The sequence below is a fragment of the Leucopleurus acutus genome (genome assembly GCF_964270905.1).
Source record: "Leucopleurus acutus genome assembly, chromosome: 3".
Classification (NCBI taxonomy): Eukaryota; Metazoa; Chordata; class Mammalia; order Artiodactyla; family Delphinidae; genus Leucopleurus; species Leucopleurus acutus.
Genome location: NC_139145.1, coordinates 44,000,016 through 44,027,133, shown reverse-complemented (window position 1 = coordinate 44,027,133; position 27,118 = coordinate 44,000,016). Strand labels below are relative to the sequence as shown.

General features: G+C 39.7%; 1 protein-coding gene across 1 annotated transcript in view; it reads left to right on the top strand.

Moving 5' to 3' along the window:
- SGCD (sarcoglycan delta) overlaps positions 1 to 27,118 on the top strand; it is a gene marked incomplete at its 3' end in the record, with an annotated part of 395,556 nt that overhangs the window by 163,982 nt on the left and 204,456 nt on the right. Inside the window, exon 2 of the mRNA XM_082837340.1 lies at positions 3,930 to 4,031. Within this exon, the coding sequence (XP_082693466.1) occupies positions 3,930 to 4,031 (102 nt within the window). The remainder of the gene's footprint in view (positions 1 to 3,929; positions 4,032 to 27,118) is intronic.

Here is a 27,118-nt window from a genome sequence, read left to right as displayed (position 1 = left end):
CAGATCTTTTCAGTTTCAAATGTTTTGGGGGAAATGTAGGAATAAATTTTTAAATGTATTTTATATATTTATTATATTTTATATTGCTCTATATATTTATATATATTTTAAATCATATCTATATACACACATGTATATATAATATATGATTCATTTAATTACACTGAGTCCCCAGCTTGCTGACTGCAGATCTGGGGTTTTGTCAGCCTCCCTAATTTCCTAAGCCACTTCCGTAAAATGAATGAATAAATGTGTGTGCATGCATGTGTGTGTACATACATACATACATACACACACAGACATATTATTAGCTCTGTTTCTCTGGAGAATGCTTACTGATACAGATACGCATGCACACACACACACACACACACACACACACCCTTATTTGGAGAAGAAAAAACATGGGGATGGGACTTCCCTGGTGGTGCAGTGGTTAAGAATCCTCCTGCCAGTGCAGGGGACCCAGGTTCGAGCCCTGGTCAAGGAAGATCCCACATGCCACGGAGCAACTAAGCCCGTGCGCCCCAACTACTGAGCCTGCGCTCTAGAGCCCACAAGCCACAACTACTGAGCCCGCGCACCACAACTACTGAAGCCCACGTGCCTAGAGCCCGTGCTCTGCAACAAGAGAAGCCACCACGATGAGAAGCGCACACACCACAACGAAGAGCAGCCCCCGCTCGCCACAACTAGAGAAAGCCCGCACACAGCAACGAAGACCCAAAAATTAATTAATTTTTTAAAAAACATGGGGAAACAAGGACAGAATCTAGACTTAGTTGAATATATCTTCTTTCATAGATTTGACTTTGGTTCCATCTAAATAGTTTGCAAACTTATAACAAAACATAAGACTTTAAAAAAGGAGTCATGAAACACTGAAGTGGGGGGGAGGGGGGCGGATGAAACAATTGAACCTAACTGGACATGAGGTTGGTGGCATGACCATTCAGAACAGAATTATTTCAAATGACTTTAAAACTCAGCTATTTGACTATACCTTCCAAATAGTACATACTCAAGGGTTTTTTTTAAAGACAAATTTTAGATTGTTTTTCTTAATCATACTGTTAGTATGGTAGTGGCATTGGTTTTTCTGACACTGCTCTTTGTGTCTTGTGGGTTAAATCAAATGAGTAGTCATATTGGTGTTATTAAAAACGGATTTTTTGGTATGGAAGAAAGGTAATAACATTGTAAGATCCATGAGGCTAAATGAAAACCTTCAAGGCCTGAGTTTGAATTGAAATTTCATGTGAACTTACGGTATATTCCATTTAAAACATATATACAGTTTATTTTCTAGCTCTGTTCACATAAACAAGGGCCAATCCAGTAGCAAGGAGCACCCAAAGCTCTCAGCTTGTGGTCTCTAAGTACCATTTCCCACTAAAATGAACCCAAGTTCTTATAAGAAATGGCTAGTTCCAGGCCTGGGGCAGGACATGTGTAAGATAACCCTGGAACATCTTGTCATGCCAGAAGCAAGAGGGCTGTTAAAGACTACTGGGTCATAACAAAAGGACTTGAAGAGGCCCCCACTGAGCAGGAATAGAACAGTTAGAACTTCAATAGGAATAAAAACTGCACTGGAATGAACAAATCAAAATGTTCATGATGATATTTTTAAAAATAAAAACCTCATGGGTTATCTTTGGAGAATGTTAGGTAACCAGTTCAATATGTTGTAGACCAAGTCTTCAACTTGGTCTACATCCAGACCAAGTGCCCGAGTTGCTGCCTGCACTTTACTTCCTCTGATAAAGTGTTCTCCCATCCCCCCCAACAACAACAACAAAAAAAGGGCTTCCCTGGTGGCGCAGTGGTTAAGAATCTGCCTGCCAATGCAGGGGACTCGGGTTCAAGCCCTGGTCTGGAAAGATCCCACATGCCGCAGAGTAACTAAGCCCAAGTGCCACAACTACTGAGCCTGCGCTCTAGAGCCCGCAAGCCACAACTACCGAAGCCCGCGCACCTAGAGCCCGTGCTCCACAACAAGAGAAGCCACAGCGATGAGAAGCCCGCGCACCACAACAAAGGGTAGCCCCCGCTCAAGGCAACTAGAGAAAGCCCACTCACAGCAACAAAGACCCAAAGACCCTTTATTAATCAATAAAGGAGGAAAACTTAAGCATCTATCAAGTTCCTGTATAAACTATAGTTTAGGGTAAACATATAGTTGATGACATGCAATTTCTCTTGATAGAATATCCCAGCTAATAAATTAAGAAGAAATAATTATTTTATCACCAGTTTGAAATTTCTAGTGAAATAACAGATCCTCTAGGCAGAGATAACCAGTGGCTGATGACATCACAGCAAAAGATGTTCAGTGCATCCTGATCGAGCATGTGGTAGGCAGAAAAATGCCCCCTACTCCAAAAACATCAATGTCCTCATCTCAGAACCCGTGAATATGTTACATTACTTGGCAAAGGGAAATTAAGGTTATGATGGAATAATGGTTGCTAATCAGGTGATCTTAAAATAGAGAGATTATCTTGGTGTTCCCAGTGAAATTTAAGGGTCCTTAAAAGTGAAAGAGGGAGGCAGATGGTTCATTGTCAGAGTGACTGGATGTGAGAAAGTTTCAACCGACCATCGCTGCCTTGAATATGGAAGGCGCCACAAGCCCAGGAATGTGGGCAGCCTCTAGAAGCCAGAAAATGTCAAGAAATAGGTTCTGCCTTAGAGCCTCCTAAAAGGAGTGTAGCAGCCCTGCTGGCACCTTGATTTACCCCCTTTGAGCCTTGGGTCTGACTTCTAACATACAGATAATAAACTTGTGCTGTCTTAAGCTGTTGAGTTTGTGGTTATTTGTGATGGTAGCAATAGAAACTAATATAGTCCGTTCTAGGATGTATTCTTTCTAGAAAACTGAGCCTGAATCTTATCAAGCTTCTTGATCTGTTGACTTACACAAAATACAGGGGACAGAGAACACGTGACATGAAATTATGGGAATGTGCAGCAAATCTAAACTGTGGGAAGTGCTATTGGAAAAATGATGTTTTATTTATCAAATAAAGCATGTTTATGTGTGTGGATGTGTGAGAGAGAAATTGAGGAGATTTAAGGAGATGACCTAGTATTTTACGTATCAACCAGTTGCAATAGGGAACTTGATTCAAACAAGCAGATATAAAGAGAAAAATATTGAGATTCGAACATTGACACTGGGTATTTGATAATATTTATTAACTATTTAATTTATTTTTTTGGTGTGGTAATGGCATTATGGTTATATTTAACCAAAGGAGATGGGTGTAGTAGCTATAGTAAATAAGAGTAGCCATAAATTGATAATTGTTAAAGGTGAATGACAACTACTTAGGTGTTTGCTATTCTTTCTATTTTCATATCCTTTGGTATGTATTTTAATATTTGCATAATAAAATATTAATAAAAATATTAGTAAATAATTTGGCTCCTTAAATATTTTGTGAGCCAAAGACACCACATCCAAAGGTTGAATTAGACCAACAGACTGCCAGTTTGTCATTTCTGCATAGTTTCAGAAATCAGATCCTTTACTTTAACCTGGGAGATCATCTTTTTCTCTTTTCCCCACTCATCTCCTGCCTCCAGTCTCTCGCCACTCCCTAGTCAAAAGGGCCTCCTTCATCTGTGCTAGTGAATGACTAGAGGGCATTACTTACATTTTGCTTCTTTGGAGAATTTGCTCAGTTTTCCAAGATTGCTTGGAATAGATTTTCTCAGAATAAGTGAACAAAGAGGATAATATTCATAATCACACTGAAAAATGCCTCCTAGTATATCATGTCTTCATTGGGAGCCCCCTCATTCTACCTTCTCAAAAAAGAAAAAAAGAAGGCAATAATTTTGTTTCGATTTTTGAAAACCTAAGGTATTCTGAAATTTGGGCTAATCGAATTTTCCATGTTATCTCTGTGCCTCTCTTTCAGGATGGAATGGGAAACTTGAGAATCACAGAAAAAGGTCTAAAGCTAGAAGGAGACTCCGAATTCTTGCAACCTCTTTACGCCAAAGAAATCCAGTCCCGACCAGTAAGTTTCTGTTGCAAGAAGAAGGAATTGTTCTTTCTCTGGAATCTAAATCTGGGGGAAATTATCTTGCTGTTGGCTGTGTACAGAAGGTTGGGGGCAGGGGTGGCAATGCAGGTAAGTGAGATGCTTTGGAATATGAAACCTTGAGTGTCATCACCACCGTAGTACTGTAGCAAATGAGATGGCCTCTCCGAGCCTCTTTCCATCCCTGCCAAATAGAAGGTGATAACCTTTATTAACAAACTTTCTAGATTGTGCTGCAAAGAAAACAAGAAAATAAATGCGGAAATGCCTTCAGTACTATACAAATCCAAGAAACTCTTGCTGTTGCTTTTAATTGTCAAGTAGTTCGAAGGCATCTTTAGAAATAGTCCTGAAGAGCTAGAAATTTCTTTTTTATGAAGAATTTGGACAATGTAGCCCAGGTTGATTAGAATCAATTTAATATATTACAGCTATGCTCAGAATGGTATCTAAATGATCACAGTAGAGTGTGTGCTCTGCCCCATGCACTTTGCTGCTTTGATGGGTTAACATTATCTAATATAATTCATAGATTGGTCCGCTGGGGTGGTGATTATTGTTGCCTTCATTTTACACATTGAAGAACTGAGGCTTAGAGAAGTAGTTTGTCCAAAGCCACATTCTTATGAATCAGTAGAGCAAGGATTTCAACTCAGGAAATCCAATTCTAAAGCTTCTCTGTTAACCCACAGCCTCCTACCAAAGCTCCTTCTCTCATTCTGTTGTTTTTTTTTAAAGTCATGATGGAAGTGATTCCTAGACGCCTTGATTTTATTAACCAGTATTATCAAAATTAATTTTTGTTTTTGAGTATATTTTTGGGTTGGTTGTTCTTTGGCTTTCAATTTTGCTTTTTGGTGGGGTGGTGAAGTATGCTGGTTGAAAAGTATTATGAATGTATTTGCTCTGCCTGGGACTGGTTCGCGTCCACCTGTGAGCGAAGAATAACATGGAAGTTCCCCAAAGCATCATTTCTATTGTGTGCATCGATTAATGCAATTAATGAAATTCAGCAACTTGATGCAGTGGGTAATTTTATCTGAGTGCTGTCTAAACTACTGAATTGCATGAAACTGAGTGCAACTACTGAATTGCCAATAAGTTTACTTTCTTCTGTGCCTGGTGAAAGGGAGGGAGACATGATGTGAAAATCAGCAAGAAGAGCAAATTATTTCAGCTACCCAATCAGTGATTATGAAATTTAATGGGGAACCCGTAGCATATTGGCTTAAAGTACCAAGACTATTATTATAAACTAGTATTAAACTAGTTTATCTCACTAATTTGGACTGATCATTTCTTTCTTATGGTGTTGGATCTTTCTCCGTAAATATTTTCAGCTTTTATTTTTCTTCTTTTATATAATTATTTAAAAACGTAAAACCCATTTTTATCTCAAGGGCCACAGAAAAACAGGCTGCAGGCTGTAGTTTGCCAACCCCTCTAACCTATATTAGCGGTATTTCCATACGTGTGTAAATGCTCAGGCTAGATTTCATGTGGTACAAGAGAGCAGATTTTAAGATCAGGGGTAGAATAGTTGATATGTGTTAAGTAAACTATCCCGAAATACGTTTCCTTGGTGGAGAATCATAGTCATATAAAGGAATTGAGACACGTGTCTTAGAAGACTTGAAAAAGGGTACCTGGTATATCTCTTAGGCCCATATGCAGGAATTGGACTCTTAGAAAATATGTCAGCCAGCCTATCTGAAAATCAGTAGTCATCTGATCCCAAGTCAAAGATACACTTGATTAGAAGCTTAAAAAGTAATGATGATCATGAAAAACTTACTTTAATATCGAAAAAGCAGTGAGTTAAATCCAAGGCTTTCAAATCCTTGTTTAAAGAAAATTGAAGGGTTAAAATGCACGATTTTTTCATTATTCTTCAGAAAGTATTTTTCCTTGCAAAAAATAAATGGCAAATGCGTAAAGCTTTTAGCCTTATATGTTTCTGATAACAAAATAAATGTGTTCTAAATGAAGAAAAGAAGACATGCATATATGCATATATGTTAAAATCCACCAGAGAGTCTTGTGGCCTCTACCTGAAACATGTGCCCATATCCATCCACTCTTCTCCATCACGTCACCCCCCAGTTCAAGCCACCATCCTCTCTCACCTGCACCATTGCTATAACCTCTTCTGTCTCTGCCGCCTTTCACTCTTAGCCGCATCATCCAAATTGTAGCCAAAGTAGCCTTTTCAAATATGAAGTCTCTCCACCCCTTTGCAAAGGATTCTCTGTTAACTTCCCAATATACCTAGAATAAAATCCAAACTTCTCACTAAGGCGAGAGAACAAGATTAGAAGCTAGGGATTTAGTCTGTAGGGCTCTCCTTCCCTCAAACACAGGGATTATTGTCTGCTGAACAAAATGGGGGTTCTGGGAGCAATGACGGTAGAGGGAATGATTGGTGAGCAGGTAACCAGTAGAATTTGCCATGCTTCTTGAATCCTAGCCTCATATGATGCTTATGAGAACCTCACATGTAGTAGCTTTCTATTCTCTGCGCTGGCATCTTCAGCTTACTGTTTTGTTGTTGTTGTTGTTTTCTGACGTTATCTGACCATTGCTTACATGCCACCTCTGGAAGACTCTTCTCTGTAGAATTATCTGCACTATCACTTTGCCATGGATCACAGCTGTTTCTCTTTCATGGGGTATCTCCTTCTCTTTTTCCCATTGAAAAGAGATCAGCGTCCAGTGAACAAGATTACACAGCTCTTCTAAGTGAGGATAACTAATGAAGCAACACTTGACTTCATTTTGGTTTTGTGTTTCATTGACCCGAGAGGAGCTGAGGTTGTTTAAGCAATCCACACCATGTTCGATACAGTATCCATTTCATTATTGAAGGTTGCAAACTTGGTAAAGTCACTACAAATTGATTAGTGTGATAGCAATCTCTTAGGAAGATAAATTAATGAGAAGATGTTCATCTCTATAAAAACTCCCATCTGGGAATTGAATGAAAGCCCTGGGATTCTCTAGCTTTAACTACATGGACGCATAGCTTCTAAGTGGTAAAGTATCATGTCACTCAGGAAATAGATTGAAAACGACACACTAAATTAAATATTCTACTATTACATCCAAAGACCACCCTGTCCCTAGTAATTCTACTTGAATGCGTTAGCACAGAAATTTGTAAAGTTAAGGGATTTAATGCCATAAAACTCTATATTTAAATCCCATTTCAGTGTGGTAGGCATCTTTATACTTGCAAAATACAACTACAGATTTCTGACAGAAGCTACTAGTAGATAGATTGAATGCATGAGTGCTAGGAGACCTTTCATCCCAAAATATCATTTTGGACAAAAGTGGCAGATCCCTGCTTCTTCAGAGAGGCATCTTCCCTTGCTTCCCATGATGCTGGAACTAGATGGTGCTTTTGCATAACTTAATGTGAAGTGACAGGAGAAGGGAAAGCAGCATTTATTGAGCACATACTAGTGCCAGGCCTGCAGAAATGGGGAAGTTGCACAGTGCATTTATCTCCGTACTCCCCTCAAGCTATACATGGGGTGGGTATAGGGGTTCTAGCCCATTGCTATATCGAACTTAGAAGTTTAGGAGAGAAGAGAGTAGAAAGAAAAGTTGTAGGAGGGATACAAAAATGAGTTTACTTTAACAGAATAAAACAGAAAATTATTATATAAAATTTAAGGTTATGTCTTTCAAACTTTTTAGTCTATAAAAACTCACATATTTTAAGATGTTCTACCTACGAAAAAGCTGTGTATAGAATAATGAAATCATATGTAAATGGGGTTCTTAGAAGTTGTCTGTACCAAGAGACAGTATAGTACCATGGTCAAGCTCATGTGCTGTATCACTGGATTTGGGTGGCAACCAGTGCTACTGTTTGACCGATGAGTGATCTTTGAACAATTTCTTAACTTCGTAAATCTTGTTTTCTTACCTATGCAACTGAGATGATATTAATACCTATATCACAGGTGGTTGTAAATAAGTAAGATAGTGTTTAAGTGCTTCATACAGAACTTGACATGAAATGAGTGTTCCAGAAATGGCCCCTCCCACTCTCACCTCCATGTCTTGATGACGATGATGTTGACGATGGCAGATGATGATTTGATTTCAAGGACAATACTTTTCACCGTCTACATCTTCATCATGTAGTGCACATCTCATCTGATGTTTGAACGTTGAATGTTTGATGAAATGGTCTTGCATCCTCTTCTTGCATGTCTTCTTAATAATAAACTCACAAACTTAATCATAAACTCAGTGAAAATCTCTTAGGAAACCCATTTCATATTCAATAGCTTTTAGTTTTCAGTTTTTCTTTCACTGAGTTACACTCTTCTAACGTTCAACTTTTTTTCTCATTCTTCTGCTTAAAAATTTTGCTGGCTCTGGCACTCATAGATTACTGGTAGTCTTTCTGAAAAAAATAGTTTTCGATATATCTTAAGTACCTTAAAATGTTTATACCCTTTGATCCAGGAGTGACGTTTTCACTCATTTTATGATAAAAAAAAAGCAAACTATAATAAAGATTTAAAGATTAGGGCTTCCCTGGTGGCACAGTGGTTGAGAGTCCGCCTGCCGATGCAGGGGACACGGGTTTGTGCCCCGGTCCGGGAAGGTCCCACATGCCGTGGAGCGGCTGGGCCCGTGAGCCATGGCCGCTGGGCCTGCGCGTCCGGAGCCTGTGCTCCGCAATGGGAGAGGCCACAACAGTGAGAGGCCTGCGTACCGCAAAAAAAAAAAAAAAAAAAAAAAAAAAGATTAATACACACATATGCCAGTGCTTTATAAACACCAGTCTGAGTGTTGGTTCCTAGAAAAGCCTGAATTCCACCTATAAAATGGGTTTTGAGGGTATTCCATTTTGTCAATGTTTATGGAAGTTGAGAAACTGCTATATGCTTGTTGAAACTCTGAGCTGGTCATTCTCACCATGGATTTCCACATTTATGTCTATCATCTCTTTGTTTTATGGAAAGCTGAGTTTTAAAATTACATTTTGATTTTAGTATGATGTGAATTGAGACTTATTCTATCAGCCTGAATGAACAAGCCATATCTATTCTGGAAGTTGAAAGTCCCGAAGAATTCATTAGACCAGTGACTTCATTTAATGTATGGGACCCTCAGGCCCGGAAAGGAGGTTGAACTTACCCAAGTTATGCCCAGCAAAGTCAGAACTGAAATCCAGGATTGCAGTATTTTCTTCCACATCAACACACAGTGTATGTGGTAACTAATTTTCTCATGACACTGTCTTTCGTACGATAGGTTGAGTTATACATGGCCATTTCCCTCTTATGGGGAATAACTTACTGCAAAGCATATTAAGTTCCTGAGAGAGTTCACAAGCATTAAAAAAAGGAAACTGGAAACAACAGTGGATAATGCAGGAGGACCAAGCTTAATGATGGCTGACCTAATCACTGAGATGATATTCTCTACTTTATCGAGTTACTGTGAGGGTTAAACGAAGTAATTTAAATGACCCACCTTATGCACTATGAGGTTAACTATTGATACGAAGGCTTATGACAGAAGTTGCAAACTGAATCCGGCCTAAAGATACAGTGTATGTGCCTCACACATTGTTTTCCTTTGAGTGTGAATTCGTTTCTAATATTTAAATATCTGAAGATTTGACATTTTAAAAAAATCTATATTTTTTGATTCTCACCAGAAAACCTCCAGAAAATCTGGCAGAGTGGTTTGATATTCATAAGGACTGGAGCTAAGTAGACAGTGCCTCCTTCAGCTGCATATTTGTTCTTCACTGTACCACAGCATCCAACAGTCACCACTGTCTCATACCCCACCTGTGTAGCTTGTTTCTGTAATGGGCCCCTGAAATCCCTTGGGGGTGCACAGCCCCTGGCTTAGGGTATCGAGAATGTATCTATCTCATCATGCAGGAGTCCAGAAATTAGGCTGACTTCTTAGAATTCGTAGTCACTCATGACTCACTTCTCCTCACTTCCTGTGTCTCTCCCTTTTACACCAATTTCTCCTAGTCGTCTGGCTCCTGTGGGTTTTGACATAGTGTACAAGCTCAATGGCAAGAGAGAGCCGTCTCAGAGCTCCTGGAGGCTGAGTTTCTGGCCCACCAGGGTGGGCCTGAGTCTCCTAGAACACGCCTCTTTTTTGTCTTTCTTCCTTTAACCATAACAGAGCATGACTGGGGAGGAAGCAGACAAGGGGAAGAAAGTTGAAGTTTTGGATTGGGCATGAGGCAAAATAAAGTAAAGTAGGATAGCAGACAAGCAGAAGTTCCGTCTGAAGAGGCTCCATTGACAATTTAGTCACAACGAGAGGAGCCGTGTCTCTGGTTGGTTTAGAAACCAACCGAAAGCCGTGGTGTCTTCCCCTCAGCTTCAACTCCCAGCTGAACCCACTGCACACAAAGCAGTGTTTTCCATGCCACTTGCGTGGAACACGAGCATCCTGCTGTCTTTAATTAGGAAGTTAACTGGACCATGAAGTATTGCCCAAGTAAATAAAAGTGATTTGTACTGAGTTAAAGGGGCGCACTAGGCACCTTTGCATTTCTTAGCTCACACATAAATTATGGAGGTTATTAAAAGTTGGAAGAGTCATCTATAAGCCCATCTGTCCTGTGAAGCAGATTGCCATTCCTGAAATGTATTTGTCTTTTTACGTGTCATCATTTATCATGGACAACAGGGTGAAGCACTGCTTGCTTTTTTCTTTTTTGTTGTTAAAAAGAAAAAACCAGACACACAAACTTTGAATAGGCCAGTGTTTAATCCTTTGGCCCTTTTGTTTGTTTATCCTGGGAAACAGAGATAGTGATTCAGAGGTTTTTGGTTGCCTTAGAATTAAAATGGGCTGATGGGGTTTTTGTTCTTTCTTTCATTTTGGAAAAATTGACTGTGTGCGCTTTTCTTGAATGAATATCATGCTGGAAATAGACGAGTTACTGAGGACTTTGGTTAAATCTCAGTTGTAACTGTATCAGCTGGAGTTTTCATAGAAGAGGTAGGTCTGAACTTCACATGAGGTTGAGAATGTCTAATTATATTGTTTGAGGGCCATTGGACAAGTCGACTGCACCCCACATTTTCTTGTCTGCCGTGGTGACCAAAGTTCCACCATTAGAATCTCAGTTATTTGAAGACTCAGAAATTTGTATTCATGCCGGACCCCTACTGCAAGTACTCCTTCCCCTTATGCACATAGACATTTCCACAAAGGATTTGAAGTACAATAGCTTGTAAGAAATATGTACAGGGACAGAGTAAGAAAAGATATAATAGGTTAAGAGTAAGAAAAGATATAATAGGTTAAGATCAAGAAAAATATAAAGTAGAATAAGAGGCAGAGGTAGGGGCACTTTAATAAATACAGGAGACAGGCAAGAGCATGCGTGCAATTCTTGATAAGCCTGGAGTTTGGTTATGAAGTTTCCAGACAGAGAGGCACAGTCACTTGGATAAAGCCTTTTGTCTATACCTTCTAGAGATGAACACAATGTACTGAATGGGAGGAGAGTTACAGCTGACGGTTCGGTATTCTAGAAAGTACACTAGATTCCAGGTTGGGGAATCTGGATGCTCTTCTTGTCCTGCTGGGATCAACGCCAGCTCTGGAGCAAGTGGTTCCTCTTGGCTCTCAGTGTGTCTGACGTAAAGAGGTTGGGCATGCTTAGTGGTTTTCTACAACATTGTTTGTAAAGCCATGGAATCTTTTTGGAGTCAGATTTTACTTGGGACCCTAAATCTGGACCAGATGGAAGCTGAGCTCCTGTGGTTGGGCAGGGACTGGGGTGCTGCAGCCCATTGCCCTGCCCACCCAGAGTCTCCCTGTCATCAGCCACAGGATGCCCAGGCCCTGGGTGGGGGGCCCATGCACCACAGTCCGAAAACACCAGGCTGGATGAAAACCTAGCCTCGCTCCATCCAGGCCTCTGCTCACATGGCATCTCCTGATGGACAGCTTCCTCGCCCACCCATTGAAAATATATCCCTTACCTAGTAGCTTTATTTTCTGCCACTATATTATATCATGTCATATTACTTAGGTATATTAATTTCTATTTATATATCATATGTATATATTAAATGACTAAATATTTATGTACTTACCTGTTTGCTTCCCATTATTCCTGCATAATTTCCCTGATGGCAGGGACTGAGAAAGGCAGTTGTTAAGTGATGTATAAGAGCAGGCTCTGGAATGCCACCTCCCTGGATTTAAATCTGGGCTCCACCATTTACTATCTGTGTTGCCTCAAGCAAATTACTTGACCTTTTCTGTGCTTCATTTTCCTCATCTGTAAAATGGGCCTAATAGCAGCACTCCCTCATAAGCGTATAACAGGATTGTAAGAGTTCATTTATTTTACATAATTACGTAAAACTTATTAGGTAAGTGTTACTGTTTGTAGAATATTGCTTTGAGTATAAAGCACTGTATAAAATTTCAGTATGATAATTTTCGATCATTAAAATTTGTTAGTATTATTATTTGCTTTGTTTATCACTGTTTCCCTGGTTTCTAACTAGTGCCTCTCGTATGGAAGGAAAGCAGATTGTTGTTGTCATTGATTGTTTGGCTCTTTGAATAAATGACTGTTCTCTTAGGATCCTTCTAACTCAAAGATTCTCTAAGAGCCTCTCAGGTGGGGAGATAAAGACAAATTTCTCTTTTATAGGAACTTTCGATTGAATAAGTTTCTTTATCAGCCTCATACTAAGTATTGTGTTATGTAGAAGATGGCGTGAGTAACTATGTGGTGGGAGACCATGGGGGAACAGGACAGACAAGGTGGAAGAGGTAAAAGTGGTACTAAAGGTACTGAAAGCCCATCTTTCCCTACCTTGCTCTTTTGTGCTGCTCTAAGACTTTATTTGTGCCATCCACAGGCTAATGGAAACTCCAGAATATGGAGCTGTGTGTTACAGACAGGAAAGGTGAAGATAACAAAATTAGCACTTTCCAGCCCTTCACATCTTTGAGATTCTCTTCATCATCACTATGGCATGTCAGCATCCTCTCACTCTTTTGGTCTCTGGAACATCCACTATGTGATGTGAGACTGCTGCTCGCTTATTTCATAAATAACATTGAAGAAGCAAAAGTACGTACCAGAGTCTATTGTCATTTGGTTTATGTTCCTTAAATGGTCAGAGTAAGTAGGAATACTTTGGTTAGGTGGCATCTCACAGCCAATAATACTTGTTGAGTATTGGGGGAGAGTAATGGAGAGAGAATCTATAGCTTTAAGGAAGAAGGGCATTTTAATACGTTCTTAAATATTTTGTTGTTCTTCACTCCTAAAGCCTTGGCAAAAAAAAAAAAACAAAAAGATTTTCTTAATGCTTCAATCAAAAAATACTCATCTCCTGGAAACTCTTGCTGCAGCCAGCACCTTGTAATTGCTGTGGGTGTGTTGTAGTTAGTCTTAATTTAAAAACAAAAAACTTGCTCATTGTCAAAAAACACTGATGATTTCTCAGGAGATGTTATTTCAGAGGCTGAAAAAACACTTCCTTGCCCTGTGAAATTATAAGCAAATACTTACTCTCTAATTTTGTGATCTCCACCAACAGCTGAGCATAGCCTTTTGACGCATTGCTCTGTGATTTATTACCAGTGATGTTTTAAATGGCAGTTGCCTAAATTATGAGTGTGGGACTTTCCATCTCCATGAATGATTCTGTTTTTATCGGCAATGATTCTGCCTCCAGGCAAAGACCACATGGTCCACAAAGTAAACGAGACTTTTAAGACCGGTAAATATTTTGCATTTTGTACTTTTTGCATTTTGGAGGGCGTTGAAGAGGGAGAGGTAGATGGTGATGAAAATCGCCATGTGGAAAGAATAAGACAAGCACATTACCCAGTTTCTTTCCTTGCTTGGTGCAGTATGGTAAATTTCTCCACCTAGTAAGCCACAGCTTCCATTCTGTAACATCAGAATCTTGGACATAAAAAGTAGCATCTCTCTACAGTAACGGACAAGTACAGATGGTCCGATAATTGCAGTTTTCTACTAACAAGCTGTGTAGATTGCTTTTAGGCCTCAGTGAAGGCTCAGGCAGTTACGTTAAAAAATAGGAGAGGAATTTTATGGGAAGATGAATTCTCCTTAGGTAGTAGCTCATTAATAGAAGAGACATGGAGCTGGCTTTATTTTTAAGTTGTTAATGCATAAGTAGTCATGTCACTGGATGGATATATCGTCCCCACGTTTGTTTCTGACTATAGTTGTTGACAAACCAAGGTTTTTCGTTTATTTTATAGCAGTCTTGGATTTTTGGGACTGGTCTTACCGTCTGAGTTTTCTGAGATGTGGAATGTACCCCCATGCTTTCCATGGCTGCCCCAGAGAGTTGGCTAAATCGCAGTGTTCCTTTGACCGTATCTTAGCAGCACCCTGGTTAGGGAGGTACAGGAAGAAGTTTCATGAGAAGAAAACACAATGAGACTACATCGCAACCGAGTTAGTGTCAAAAGGTGGCCGATGCCAACATGTCTCGGATCGCGCAGGTCAGTTGCTCGCTCTTAGTGGGTGAAGGAAACGAGGACTGTTTCTATTAGGGTTCCTTCCACCGCAGCTCAACACAGGGCTCCTGATCCTGCGGGATCCAGCCATGTTGACTTATGGTAATGTTACATGGTTTTGATTTTTAAATTTGGCCCTCATGGCCAAAAGCGCCCGTGTCTTTAAAATTACCCTTGTAAAGTCCTTACATCACCACAAAGTATAGTAGCCCTGGCTTTATGTGCACAACGTGGTAGAGTAAATGTAATGGTCAGGAGAACCAGTGAGGCTAAGCCAAGGAGAGGAAGAAAAGATGCTCTGAAGATGCCTGGACCATTCTTTTCCTGAGATGACTAGCAAATGGCAACCGGGAAATGGGGAATGGTTAGAAAACGTTCAAGCGTTGCTAAGTGCCTGAGGGTTTGGCTGTTCTCATATGGAATATCTTTAAATCATCTTAAAGGGTTTGTTGTTATGGAGATCAAGTGAACGAATAGGTTCTAAATCACCTAACAGAGGGCCTTGCTCATAGTAGTTGCTCAGAAATATTTGCTGAATTTGAATCAAAATAATATGAAACTAAACCCTCATGTTGTAATAGCTAATAGCCACGGTTCTCATGTAAAGTTATTTCATTCATTCCTTAGAGTATCACTAGAAAGGACCTATCATTTTGATCTTCCATTTAGAGAGAAGCAGTGAAATAGAAGGGTTAAGGAAAAACATGCATCTAATATTCCAACTGGTGTTGACACACATTCTTAACTGGAATGCTGTATTATCTCAGGACAGTAGACAGTATTTATGTGTTGGTCTGTGCTGTTTGTCTAACTTGCTTTCCCTTCAACCCAAAGAAACATGTAAGACCCTTACTGGTTTCATGAAGAGAGCATCTTACTTCCTTTCTTTTTTTTTTTTTTTTTTTTTTTTTTTTTGCCAATTGCTACTTCTCTGGCCATTCCCCACCCCGCTCTGTTCTATAGTTGCATAGGCCTCACACAGTCACAGCTTCCTGTAGAGGCCAGTTTTTCCCCATTCCAACCACAGATCCCCTAAACTGTACCATCTCCCACTACACCATTACTTTTCTGTGGTCATGCCTTCTATGAGAATTGTATTACAGTATCTATCTGGAAATAATCAAGGGTCCATGTGCTAAAGAAGTCTGACTCCAGAAAAATATCATGATATTCCAGAGATCTTAGGCTCTGCAGATATGATTTTGTCCAGAACCTCAGACTACAAGTTACTGGTTTCTCATTCTAAGCCCACCAAAGTGGAGCTAATATGAAGTAATAAAAACCTATAGAAATACCGAATTTCCAAAGACCTGGCCTTTGTTAACTCTGGTTCCTTATCTGAAACTACAGAACATGGAAAATAGGAGTGACCATTTTCTTAATTCTTCCAGTTCTCCAAATATCCAGTACCATTGTAGATTCATAAAAGAGAAGTTAACTCATTATGTATAATGTATGCCTTAGGACATCGGGGCTTATTTACCTCTGGGAACCCCTTTGAAGAAAGGATTCTGTTGTCTTCATTCTAAATTCAGCTTCTTTTACAAGTTCTTTAAATATGTTATGTACAAGATCCCACTACCATTCTTATCTCTTGAACTGTTTTTTTCATTTCTTAGCAATATTGTTAAAAATACAGTAATACCCATAATGCAGCAAGTCGTCCTGGATAAAATTTTCTTCCTCTTTTAAAATGAACACTCTTCTTTCATCTCCTTCAGGTATCACGGTAGATGTGCATGTCATGCAGAGTGTGTGCATGTATGTGCATGTCATACACTATTAATTAGTGTATTTTCTTGGTCCAGTAGTCATTAATGGCAGCCTAGGGAATAGCTGAATGTTTTCCTGATCATTTGTATAAGTTATAATTAAATGCAGACACTATATTTGGACACCATCAATATGCCCATCATTCTGGGTTTTTTACAGTAAAGATTTATATGATGAGCTTATCTGGTCCTACCCAACTCCATCAAGCCATCAGATGTGCCCTGCCTGTGCAGCCAGCAGGGCACAAAAGTAGAACCCTAACTTTTCCATGTGTTCTCAGTGTTAGTGTAACACTGCTTGCCCTAGCCCCTCCCCTACTCCATTGTGTTCCCAGCTGTCCTCACTCTAAATCAGCCTTCTGTGTGCGGCCTTCTCCTAAGGTGGTTTGTTACCCTCAGTTCTGCTTTTCCAACTTTGATGTGTGCTTTCTCCCTTGACTGTGGGGTGAGTTCTCCCTGTTTGACTCTCTAGCCTTCAGCTATCCTGGATCATCAGCCTGCCTGGTACCCTCTTGTCCCCATATGAAAAAGCTCTCTCTAGATATCTGCATTCCCACGGAAAGACTTGCATCAGCGTGATTGTGAGGGCAACATAGCATAGTAGAAAAGTATCCAGGGACTTCCCTGGCGGTCCGGTGGTTAAGACTCTGTGCTCCCAATGCAGGGAGCACGAGTTTGATCTCTGGTTGGAGAACTAAGATCCCACATCCCGCATGGCGTGGCCAAAAAAAAGAAAGAAAAGTACCCATGATTTAGAGTCAGACTAAAACTGGGTTTAAAGCTTGGCTCTGGTACTCACTAGATTTGTGACTTGGGCCATATTACTTTATGTGTCAAACTTTAGTTTTTCTGTACATAATCTGGGATAGCTGAAAGCATCATAGAATTGTTCTGAAAATTAAATGAGAAAACATATACATTGTGCCTAGAACAGTGCCTGGAATTTAGCCCTTATAAATGGCCACCACTGTAATTAAAGGTTTCATGGTAGAAGAAACCTGGAAACTGGTCTTGAAGGATTAATAGTTTGGGCACCACTGTGTCACTGAAAATATAAATAAAGTTTCTTATAGTCATCTCTATTTATTAATTCCAGTTACATTTGTCAGATGACTGATTTTGAATCCTACCAGAATTGCACCTTCTGAGCCGAAGCAAATAGAAAGGGAAATCTCTCTTTCCCAGAAGCCAAAAGCCATTTCCCAAGAGGTGTCTATTCATCCCAGGCATGCAAATGCTGCTGTGATGGTTTCATCAGAGGAGGTTCAGGACATCACACACCAGCATTAGCCTTAAAGAATGATACTGGGACTGCTGCCTCTTGGTCCACAGGGTGTACCCACAAGGAAAATACAAACAAAAGCAAAGGTAGGTAGCCCCACTTGGCACAGTTGATTGACTTTAATAGGTCCTGATTATGCTGCTCAAATTCCATGAAATTAAAAAGCTTACAAATGTTATGAGCCATTACCCTTCCATTTAAGGGAGCTTATGATATGTTAGCAACATTTAATGAAATTCTTTTCAAAATGCCGTCGGCAGACTCAATGAGATTCCATGTTGAAATTCAACTTGAAGCATTGTTGGAGAAAGTTTGTTCTGTACCTGCCTGTCTTTGTCATAGTGTGTGGAACCTCAAGGCCAGAAGTTTCTCATCAGAGGTGATTTGCAGGCATCAAGAAGGATTTCTGCTTTGACCCTGAGAGTGTTTCCCAGTTTACGAAGCAATGACAAAGACCGCCCTGTTTGTGTTCGGGCTTACAGTGGCAGCTCGGAATAGCCTGCATTTTTACACATTGACACATCTTAAAACTTACGTCTTTTCTATTCAGTTCTGTCATATATCTGTTGAAGATCTAAAACATTGTAGCAAATAAGCAGCGTATTATTGCCTGCCCTGTCTTCGGTGAGCTCTTACAATATAATTTGGGAGATGAAACTTTGTACAAAACAGACAATTAAAGCATAGGAAGTGAGATGAGTGAATCCTAGGTTATATGGCGCTGATTGTATAATATATTATTTATTATATAATAAAAGCCCAGGAAATAAAAATATTACAGACAACCGAGTGGGGATTTTTAGCAAGTATTAGAAAGATGAGTAGGGAGACGTAACTTATTTAAGAAGAATTAATACTTTCTGTTGAACCTTTCATTTTAACTTTTATGATGGAGATATTTAACGGCAATATCCGTTTATTTTATCTGTTTGATTCTAAAGGCTTACTGCTCATATCGCTATCTTGTTGGTAATGTCCCCTACTAGCTTTTGAGATCTTACAGGTCAAGTATACTGTGTGCTTTCTGTACATTTTCCTTAAATCCTCTTGGCAATCTTAAAAGGTAGATTACATTATCTCCATTTTGTAGGCGAGGAGAACTGAAGTGTAAAATAGTTAGGTAATTTTCTCCGGCTCATCTAAGGAGCAATAGGAATTCAAATCCAGGTATGAACTACCCCAAAGCATGTGCTTTCTATCTCTGTATCAATCTGTCTTGAGAACAGATTATGTCAAGGAAGCCCCCATTCTATCCCATTGCTTTGCAAACTCTGTACAGGAGTACAGAGTTCTGTTGCAGTTCCGTTGCAGGAGTCCTGTTGTAAGACTTATTTGTATTCATTGTCTATCACGGTGATTGGCATTTAACAAATACTTGTTGAATACATATGTAACTTGTATGTTCAGTAAGCACAACTCATGATCAAACGCATCTTTATTTTTGTCTTCACTATTCCTTTGAAATTTGAGCTGGGAATGGTCTTCCCCTATCTCTCCCCCATAAAAACTTGGGCAATTCCTAGTGGATTTTTTGGCCCACTTAAAAGTTAACAGTGTGGTGGTATTTAAGGGACAAAGTACAGGTCACTTCAGAAATTTTAGATGTCTCGTGAGATATTTATCACTTCAAACCTCATTCAAAGTTAAGTATTTGTTTCTTTTCCCTAGATACAGCATTTGGTTGGTGACTCCATACCTTTGGGAGTAGGGGTTGGATTTATTTCAGCTGTCTCTGCTCTCGTCTCATGAGTTGCTAGCTGCTGGCTAGAGTTTAAGACCCTACCAGGGTAGTGGTTATGGTAGAGGTTGGAATATTTGTTACTCGGCTGGGTGCCTTTGTGCCCTCTGGGACTGGTAAATAGTTAAACTGACTTCCTCCCTCATGAAGCATTTTCTTGAGCCTTTGGAGATTCCTGGCCCTGGAGGTGTGATACATCTCCTACAAATCCTATAGAAAAGGGAGGCAAAGCATTCCGTTCCTGGACAGGATGCTTCATCCCTCCTTCCATTCCACATGAAAATGTCTTGCCTCCCAGGAAGCCCCCTTCAGCAGGACTTCCGATGTCTCCAGGACAGCTCTCTTTCCCACTTGGCACACCTCTGTTTTGTGAAAAACAGTCATCCGTCCCTTCCTAGGCAAACTCTGAGAGCACACATGGTATTTCTGAATTAGTAGCCCTCTGCTGCCTGCCGTACCTTCTAGATTCCCTGCTGGGAAATCTGTGATGGCTTCGGAGACAGGAAACACATGTCAGGATCTCAGAGTGGATTCACTGATGCCTCTTCTCACTGGGCTTGAGATTAGAAAGTAGCAGACCCCTCCCCCCTACTAAAAATATAGACTCACACATCCCCTCACCTCCCCATGCTTGATCCTCATTACATCTCCTTGAAACCGGTAAGGATGTTCTTGGTTATTTCCCCTGTCAATTCTGCATATTTTGATGTGATATCTTACTTTGGAATTTTTCATCAATCACATCTCAGTGCCTGATGGAAACCTTGTTTTTACTGTCCTCCTGAACACTTCCTGTGATTGGCTGACATTCAGGGTAAAATGGTTAGGAGTGCTGCCTTAACCAGTCCTACCCTATCTTGTCTATAAAGTTCTTAACTCCGTGATGGAAGCAAGAAAATGTTTATACCCTCTCAGGCTACTCAAGTGAGTAGAAAGGAAAAAAAGGACACCGCGTGGCTGGAAGAGAGATTCTGCTTTTATGACTTTCCTTGCCATCTCACTGCTCTGGGCCTGGAGAAACACGCTGACTTTCCTTACAGCAAGAGTTAACTAAAGGAGAGATGATGTATTTTTCCTTGCTGCTGAGCTTCTTTCAGAAGATGTCTTGGCTAATAAATCTTTCTCGAATTTCTCAGAGCCCCAGGGTCTTTAGAATAATACATGAGCAAAAACAAACATTGAGTGAGGTAAGCTAAGTGTTTGGCTGAAGGTGCTTCCGTTGGATACTATGGTGATGTCATTTGGAGCAATTCACTTTATTTTTTTAAAGGAAGAAGGCAAGTATTTGAAGAGAAGATGAGAAAAGCTGCAACGAAAAGATGTTGCTTCCAATGAAACTGGTCAGAATTTCGAATTGAATATGTTCTGCTTTTGCGTTTGTTTTTTTCTTTTGATGCCTTAACTTTCCTGACTCTGTTATTTTGGAGTATTTGAGGAAGAGGGCCCAGAATGACTTTTATGTCCTATACCTAGAGACTTCCCTCTCGTGATCGATTGGAGATACTCCTGTGAGTTCATTGCCATTTCAGTTGCTCATCTCTGTTCTCTGTGGGTTCTCTGCTCCCAGTATCTTATACAAAGCAGACACTTAGTGTTTGTGGCATTAATGTGAAATAAGCCACCTTCCTTTCTTCTTGCCCTGTACTGCTTGTTAGGTAACACTTTAAAAAAAAAAGTCTCTGAGCTATTCTGTTTGTATAGCGTTGTATTAAACATTTGGCTACATTGTATGGCATGGAGCAGGTGCTCAATAAATTATTATTGAATGGATGGAAGTAGATAAGGAGAGAGAGAGAGAAGGAATGGAGGAGGGGGAGGGAAGGACTGAGTTTGGGAGAGAGGTGTGTCGTTTCCTGGGATGTCTTGACCTGGCCCAATTTTGCAAGGTTTTCACTATCCCTTCATCTTTGCACATTTCTCTGTTCCATTCTTTTTTTTTTTTTTAGAAATTTCATGTAATATCTGAAACTTTTATGTTAACATATTTCCACACAAATAACCCAAAGAAAGTTTAGTATTAGTTTTTTTTTTTTTTTTTTTTTTTTGCTGGTTGTTTTTTTATACTGCAGGTTCTTATTAGTCATCAATTTTACACACATCAGTGTATACATGTCAATCCCAATCGCCCAATTCAGCACACCACCATCCCCACCCCACCGCCGTTTTCCCCCCTTGGTGTCCATACATTTGTTCTCTACATCTGTGTCTCAACTTATGCCCTGCAAACCGGTTCATCTGTACCAGTTTTCTAGGTTCCACATACATGCGTAAATATACGATATTTGTTCTTCTCTTTCTGACTTACTTCACTCTGTATGACAGTCTCTAGGTCCATCCACGTCTCAACAAATGACTCAGTTTCGTTCCTTTTTATGGCTGAGTAATATTCCATTGTATATATGTACCACAGCTTCTTTATCCATTCGTCTGTTGATGGGTACTTAGGTTGTTTCCATGACCTGGCTATTGTAAATAGTGCTGCAATGAACATTGGGGTGCATGTGTCTTTTTGAATTATGGTTTTCTCTGGGTATATGCCCAGTAGTGGGATTGCTGGGTCATATGGTAGTTCTATTTTTAGTTTTTTAAGGAACCTCCATACTGTTCTCCAGAGTGGCTGTATCCATTTACATTACCACCAACAGTGCAAGAGGCTTCCCTTTTCTCCACACCCTCTCCAGCATTTGTTGTTTGTAGGTTTTCTGATGATGCCCATTCCAACCAGTGTGAGGTGGTACCTCATTGTAGTTTTGATTGGCATTTCTCTAATAATTAGTGATGTTGAGCAGCGTTAAATGTGCTTCTTGGCCATCTGTATATCTTCTTTGGAGAAATGTCTATTTAGGTCTTCTGCCCATTTTTGGATTCGGTTGTTTGTTTCTTTAATATTGAGCTGCATGAGCTGTTTATATATTTTGGAGATTAGTCTTTGTCTGTTGATTCATTTGCAAATATTTTCTCCCATTCTTAGGGTTCTCTTTTTGTCTTGTTTATGGTTTCCTTTGCTGTGCAAAAGCTTTGAAGTATCAATAGGTTCCATTTTTTTATTTTTGTTTTTATTTCCATTACTCTAGGAGGTGGATCAAAAAAGATCTTGCTGTGATTTCTGTCAAAGAGTGTTCTTCATATGTTTTCCTCTAAGAGTTTTATACTGTTCGGTCTTACATTTAGGTCTCAAATCCATTTTGAGTTTATTTTTGTGTATGGTGTTAGGGAGTGTTCTAATTTCATTCTTTTACATGTACCTGTCCAGTTTTCCCAGTACCACTTATTGAAGAGACTGTCTTTTCTCCATTGTATATCCTTGCCTCCTTTGTCATAAATTAGTTGACCATAGGTGTGTGGGTTTATCTCTGTGCTTTCTATCTTGTTCCATTGAACTATGTTTCTCTTTTTGTGCCAATCCCATATTGTCTTGATTACTGTAGCTTTGTAGTGTAGTCTGAAGTCAGGGAGCCTGATTCCTCCAGCTCCGTTTTTCGTTCGCAAGATTGCTTTGGCAATCGGGGTCTTTTGTGTTTCCATACAAATTGTGAAATTTTTTGTTCTACTTCTGTGAAAAATGCCAGTGGTAGTTTGATAGGGATTGCATGGAATCTGTAGATTGCTTTGGGTAGTAGAGTCATTTTCACAATGTTGATTCTTCTAATCCAAGAACATGGTATATCTCTCCATCTGTTGGTATCATCTTCAATTTCTTTCATCAGTGTCTTATAGTTTTCTGCATACAAGTCTTTTGTATCCCTAGGTAGGTTTATTCCTAGGTATTTTATTCTTTTTGTTGCAGTGGTAAATGGGAGTGTTTCCTTAATTTCTCTTTCAGATTTTTCATCATTAGTGTATAGGAATGCAAGAGATTTCTGTGCATTAATTTTGTATCCTGGAAATTTACCAACTTCATTGATTAGCTCTAGTCGTTTTCTGGTGGCATTTTTAGGATTCTCTATGTATAGTATCATGTCATCTGCAAACAGTGACAGTTTTACTTCTTCTTTTCCAATTTGTATTCCTTTTATTTGTTTTTCTTCTCTGATACCCGTGGCTAGGGCTTCCAAAACTATGTTGAATAATAGTGGTGAGAGTGGATATCCTTGCCTCATTCCTGACCTTAGAGGAAATGCTTTCATTTTTTCACCATTGAGAATGATGTTTGCTGTGGGTTTGTCGTATATGGCCTTTATTATGTTGAGGTAGATTCCCTCTGTGCCCACTTTCTGGAGAGTTTTTATCATAAATGGGTGCTGAATTTTGTCAAAAGCTTTTTCTGCATCTATTGAGATGATCATATGGTTTTTATTCTTCAGTTTGTTAATATGGTATATCACATTGATTGATTTGCGTATATTGAAGAATCCTTGCATCCCTGGAATAAATCCCACTTGATCATGGTGTATGATCCTTTTAATGTGTTGTTGGATTCTGTTTGCTAGTATTTTGTTAAGGATTTTTGCATTTATATTCATGAGTGATATTGGTATGTAATTTTCTTTTTTTGTAGTATCTTTGTCTGGTTTTGGTAACAGGGTGATGGTGGCCTCATAGAATGAGTTTGGGAGTGTTCCTTCCTCCGCAATTTTTGGGAAGATTTTGAGAAGGATGGGTGTTAGCTCTTCTCTAAATGTTCGATAGAATTCACCTGTGAAGCCATCTGGTCCTGGACTTTTGTTTGTTGGAAGATTTTTAACCACAGTTTCAATTTCATTGCTTGTGATTTGTCTGTTCATATTTTCTTTTTCTTCCTGGTTCAGTCTTGGAAGGTTATACCTTTCTAAGAATTTGTCCATTTCTTCCACATTGTCCATTTTATTGGCATAGAGTTGCTTGTAGTAGTCTCTTAGGATGCTTTGTATTTCTGTGGTGTCTGTTGTAACTTCTCCTTTTTCATTTCTAATTTTATTGATTTGAGTCCTCTCCCTCTTTTTCTTGATGAGTCTGGCTAATGGTTTATCAATTTGTTTTATCTTCTCAAAGAACCAGCTTTTAGTTTTATTCATCTTTGCTATTGTTTTCTTTGTTTCTATTTCATTATTTCTGCTCTGATCTTTATGATTTCTTTCCTACTTCTAACTTAGGGTTTTGTTTCTTCTTCTTTCTCTAGTTCCTTTCGGTGTAAGGTTAGATTGTTTACTTGAGATTTTTTTGTTTCTTAAGGTAGGCTTGTATAGCCCTAAACTTCCCTCTTAGAAGTGCTTTTGCTGCATCCCATAGGTTTTGGGTTGTCGTATTTTCATTGTCATTTGTCTCTAGGTATTTTTTGATGTCCTCTTTGATTTCTTCAGTGATCTCTTGGTTATTTAGTAACATATTGTTTAGCCTCCATGTGTTTGTGTTTTTTACGGTTTTTTCCCTGTAATTCATTTCTGATCTCATGGCATTGTGGTCAGAAAAGATGCTTGATATGATTTCAATTTTCTTAAATTTACTGAGGCTTGATTTGTGACCCAAGCTGTGATCTACCCTGGAGAATGTTCCATGTGCACTTGAGAAGAAAGTGTAATCTGCTGTTTTTGGATGGAATGTCCTGTAGATATCAATTAAATCTATCTGGTCTATTGTGTCATTTAAAGCTTCTCTTTCCTTATTTATTTTCATTTTGGATGATCTGTCCATTGGTGTAAGTGAGGTGTTAAAGTCAGACACTATTATTGTGTTACTGTCGATTTCCTCTTTTATAGCTGTTAGCCATTGTCTTATGTATTGAGGTGCTCCTATGTTGGATGCATATATATTTATAATTGTTGTATCTTCTTCTTGAATTGTTCCCTTGATCATTATGTAGTGTCCTTCTTTGTCTCTTGTAACATTCTTTATTTTAAAGTCTATTTTATCTGATATGAGTATCGCTACGCTAGCTTTCTTTTGATTTCCATTTGCATAGAACATGTTTTTCCATGCCCTCACTTTCAGTCTGTATGTGTCCCTATGTCTGAAGTGGGTCTGTTGTAGACAGCATATATATGGGTCTTGTTTTTGTATCCCTTCAGGAAGCCTGTGTCTTTTGGCTGGAACATTTAATCCATTCACGTTTAAGGTAATTATCCATAGGTATGTTCCTGTGACCATTTTCTTAATTGTTTTGGGTTTGTTTTTGTAGGTCCTTTTCTTCTCTTGTGTTTCCCACTTAGAGAAGTTCCTTAGCATGTGTTGTAGAGCTGGTTTGGCGGTGCTGAATTCTCTTAGCTTTTGCTTGTCTGTAACGCTTTTGATTTCTCCATCGAAACTGAATGAGATCCTTGCCGGGTAGAGTAATCTTGGTTGTAAGTTCTTCCCTTTCATCACTTTAAGTATATCATGCTACTCCCTTCTGGCTTGTTGAGTTTCTGCTGAGTAATCAGCTGTTAACCTTATGGGAGTTCCCTTGTATATTATTTGTCGTTTTCCCCTTGCTACTTTCAAGAATTTTTCTTTGTCTTTAATTTTTGCCAATTTGATTACTGTGTGTCTCGTCGTGTTTCTCCTTGGGTTTATCTTACCTGGGACTCTCTGCACTTACTGGACTTGGGTGGCTATTTCCTTTACCATGTTAGGGAAGTTTTTGACTATAATCTCTTCATATATTTTCTCTGGTCCTTTCTCTCTCTCTTTTCCTTCTGGGACCCCTATAATGTGAATGTTCTTGCATTTAATGTTGTCCCAGAGGTCTCTTAGGCTCTCTTCATTTCTTTTCATTCTTTTTTCTTTATTCTGATCTGCAGCAGTGAATTCCACCATTCTGTCTTCCAGGTCTCTTATCCGTTCTTCTGCCTCAGTTATTCTGCTATTTATTCCTTCTAGTGTAGTTTTCATTTCAGTTATTGTATTGTTCATCTCTGTTTGTCCTTTAATTCTTCTAGGTCTTTGTTAAACATTTCTTGCATCTTCTCAGTCTTTGCCTCCATTGTTTTTCCGAGGTCCTGGATCATGTTCACTATCATTATTCTGAATTCTTTTTCTGGAAGGTTGCCTATCTGCACTTCATTTAGTTGTTTTTCTGGGGTTTTATCTTGTCCCTTCATCTGGTACATAGCCCTCTGCCTTTTCATCTTGTATATCTTTCTGTGAAGGTAGTTTTTGTTCCACAGGCTGCAGCTGTAGTTCTTCTTGCTTCTGCTGTCTGCCCTCTGGTGGATGAGGCTATCTAAGAGGCTTGTGCAAATTTCCTGATGGGAGGGACTGGTGGTGCGTAGAGCTGGCTGTTGCTCTGGTAGGCAGAGCTCAGTAAAACTTTAATCTGCTTGTCTGCTGATGGGTGGGACTGGGTTCCCTCCCTGTTGGTTGTTTAGCCTGAGGCGACCCAACACTGGAACCTACCTGGGCTCTTTGGTGGGGCTAATGACAGACTCCGGGAGGGCTCACGCCAAGGAGTACTTCCCAGAACTTCTGCTGCCAGTGTCCTTGTCCCCACGGTGAGCCACAGCACCCCCCCTCCTCTGTAGGAGACCTTCCAACAGTAGCAGGTAGGTCTGGTTCAGTCTCCCCTGGGGTCACTGCTCCTTCCCCTGGGTCCCGATGCGCACACTACTTTGTGCGTGCCCTGCAAGAGTGGAGTCTGTTTCTCGCAGTTCTGTCAAAGTCCTGCAATCAATTCCCACTAGGCTTCAAAGTCTGATTCTCTAGGAATTCTTCCTCCCGTTGCCAGACCCCCAGGTTGGGAAGCCTGACGTGGGGGGCTCAGAACCTTCACTCCAGTGGGCGGACTTCTGTGGTCTAAGTGTTCTCCAGCCTGTGAGTCACCCACCCAGCAGTTATGGGATTTGATTTT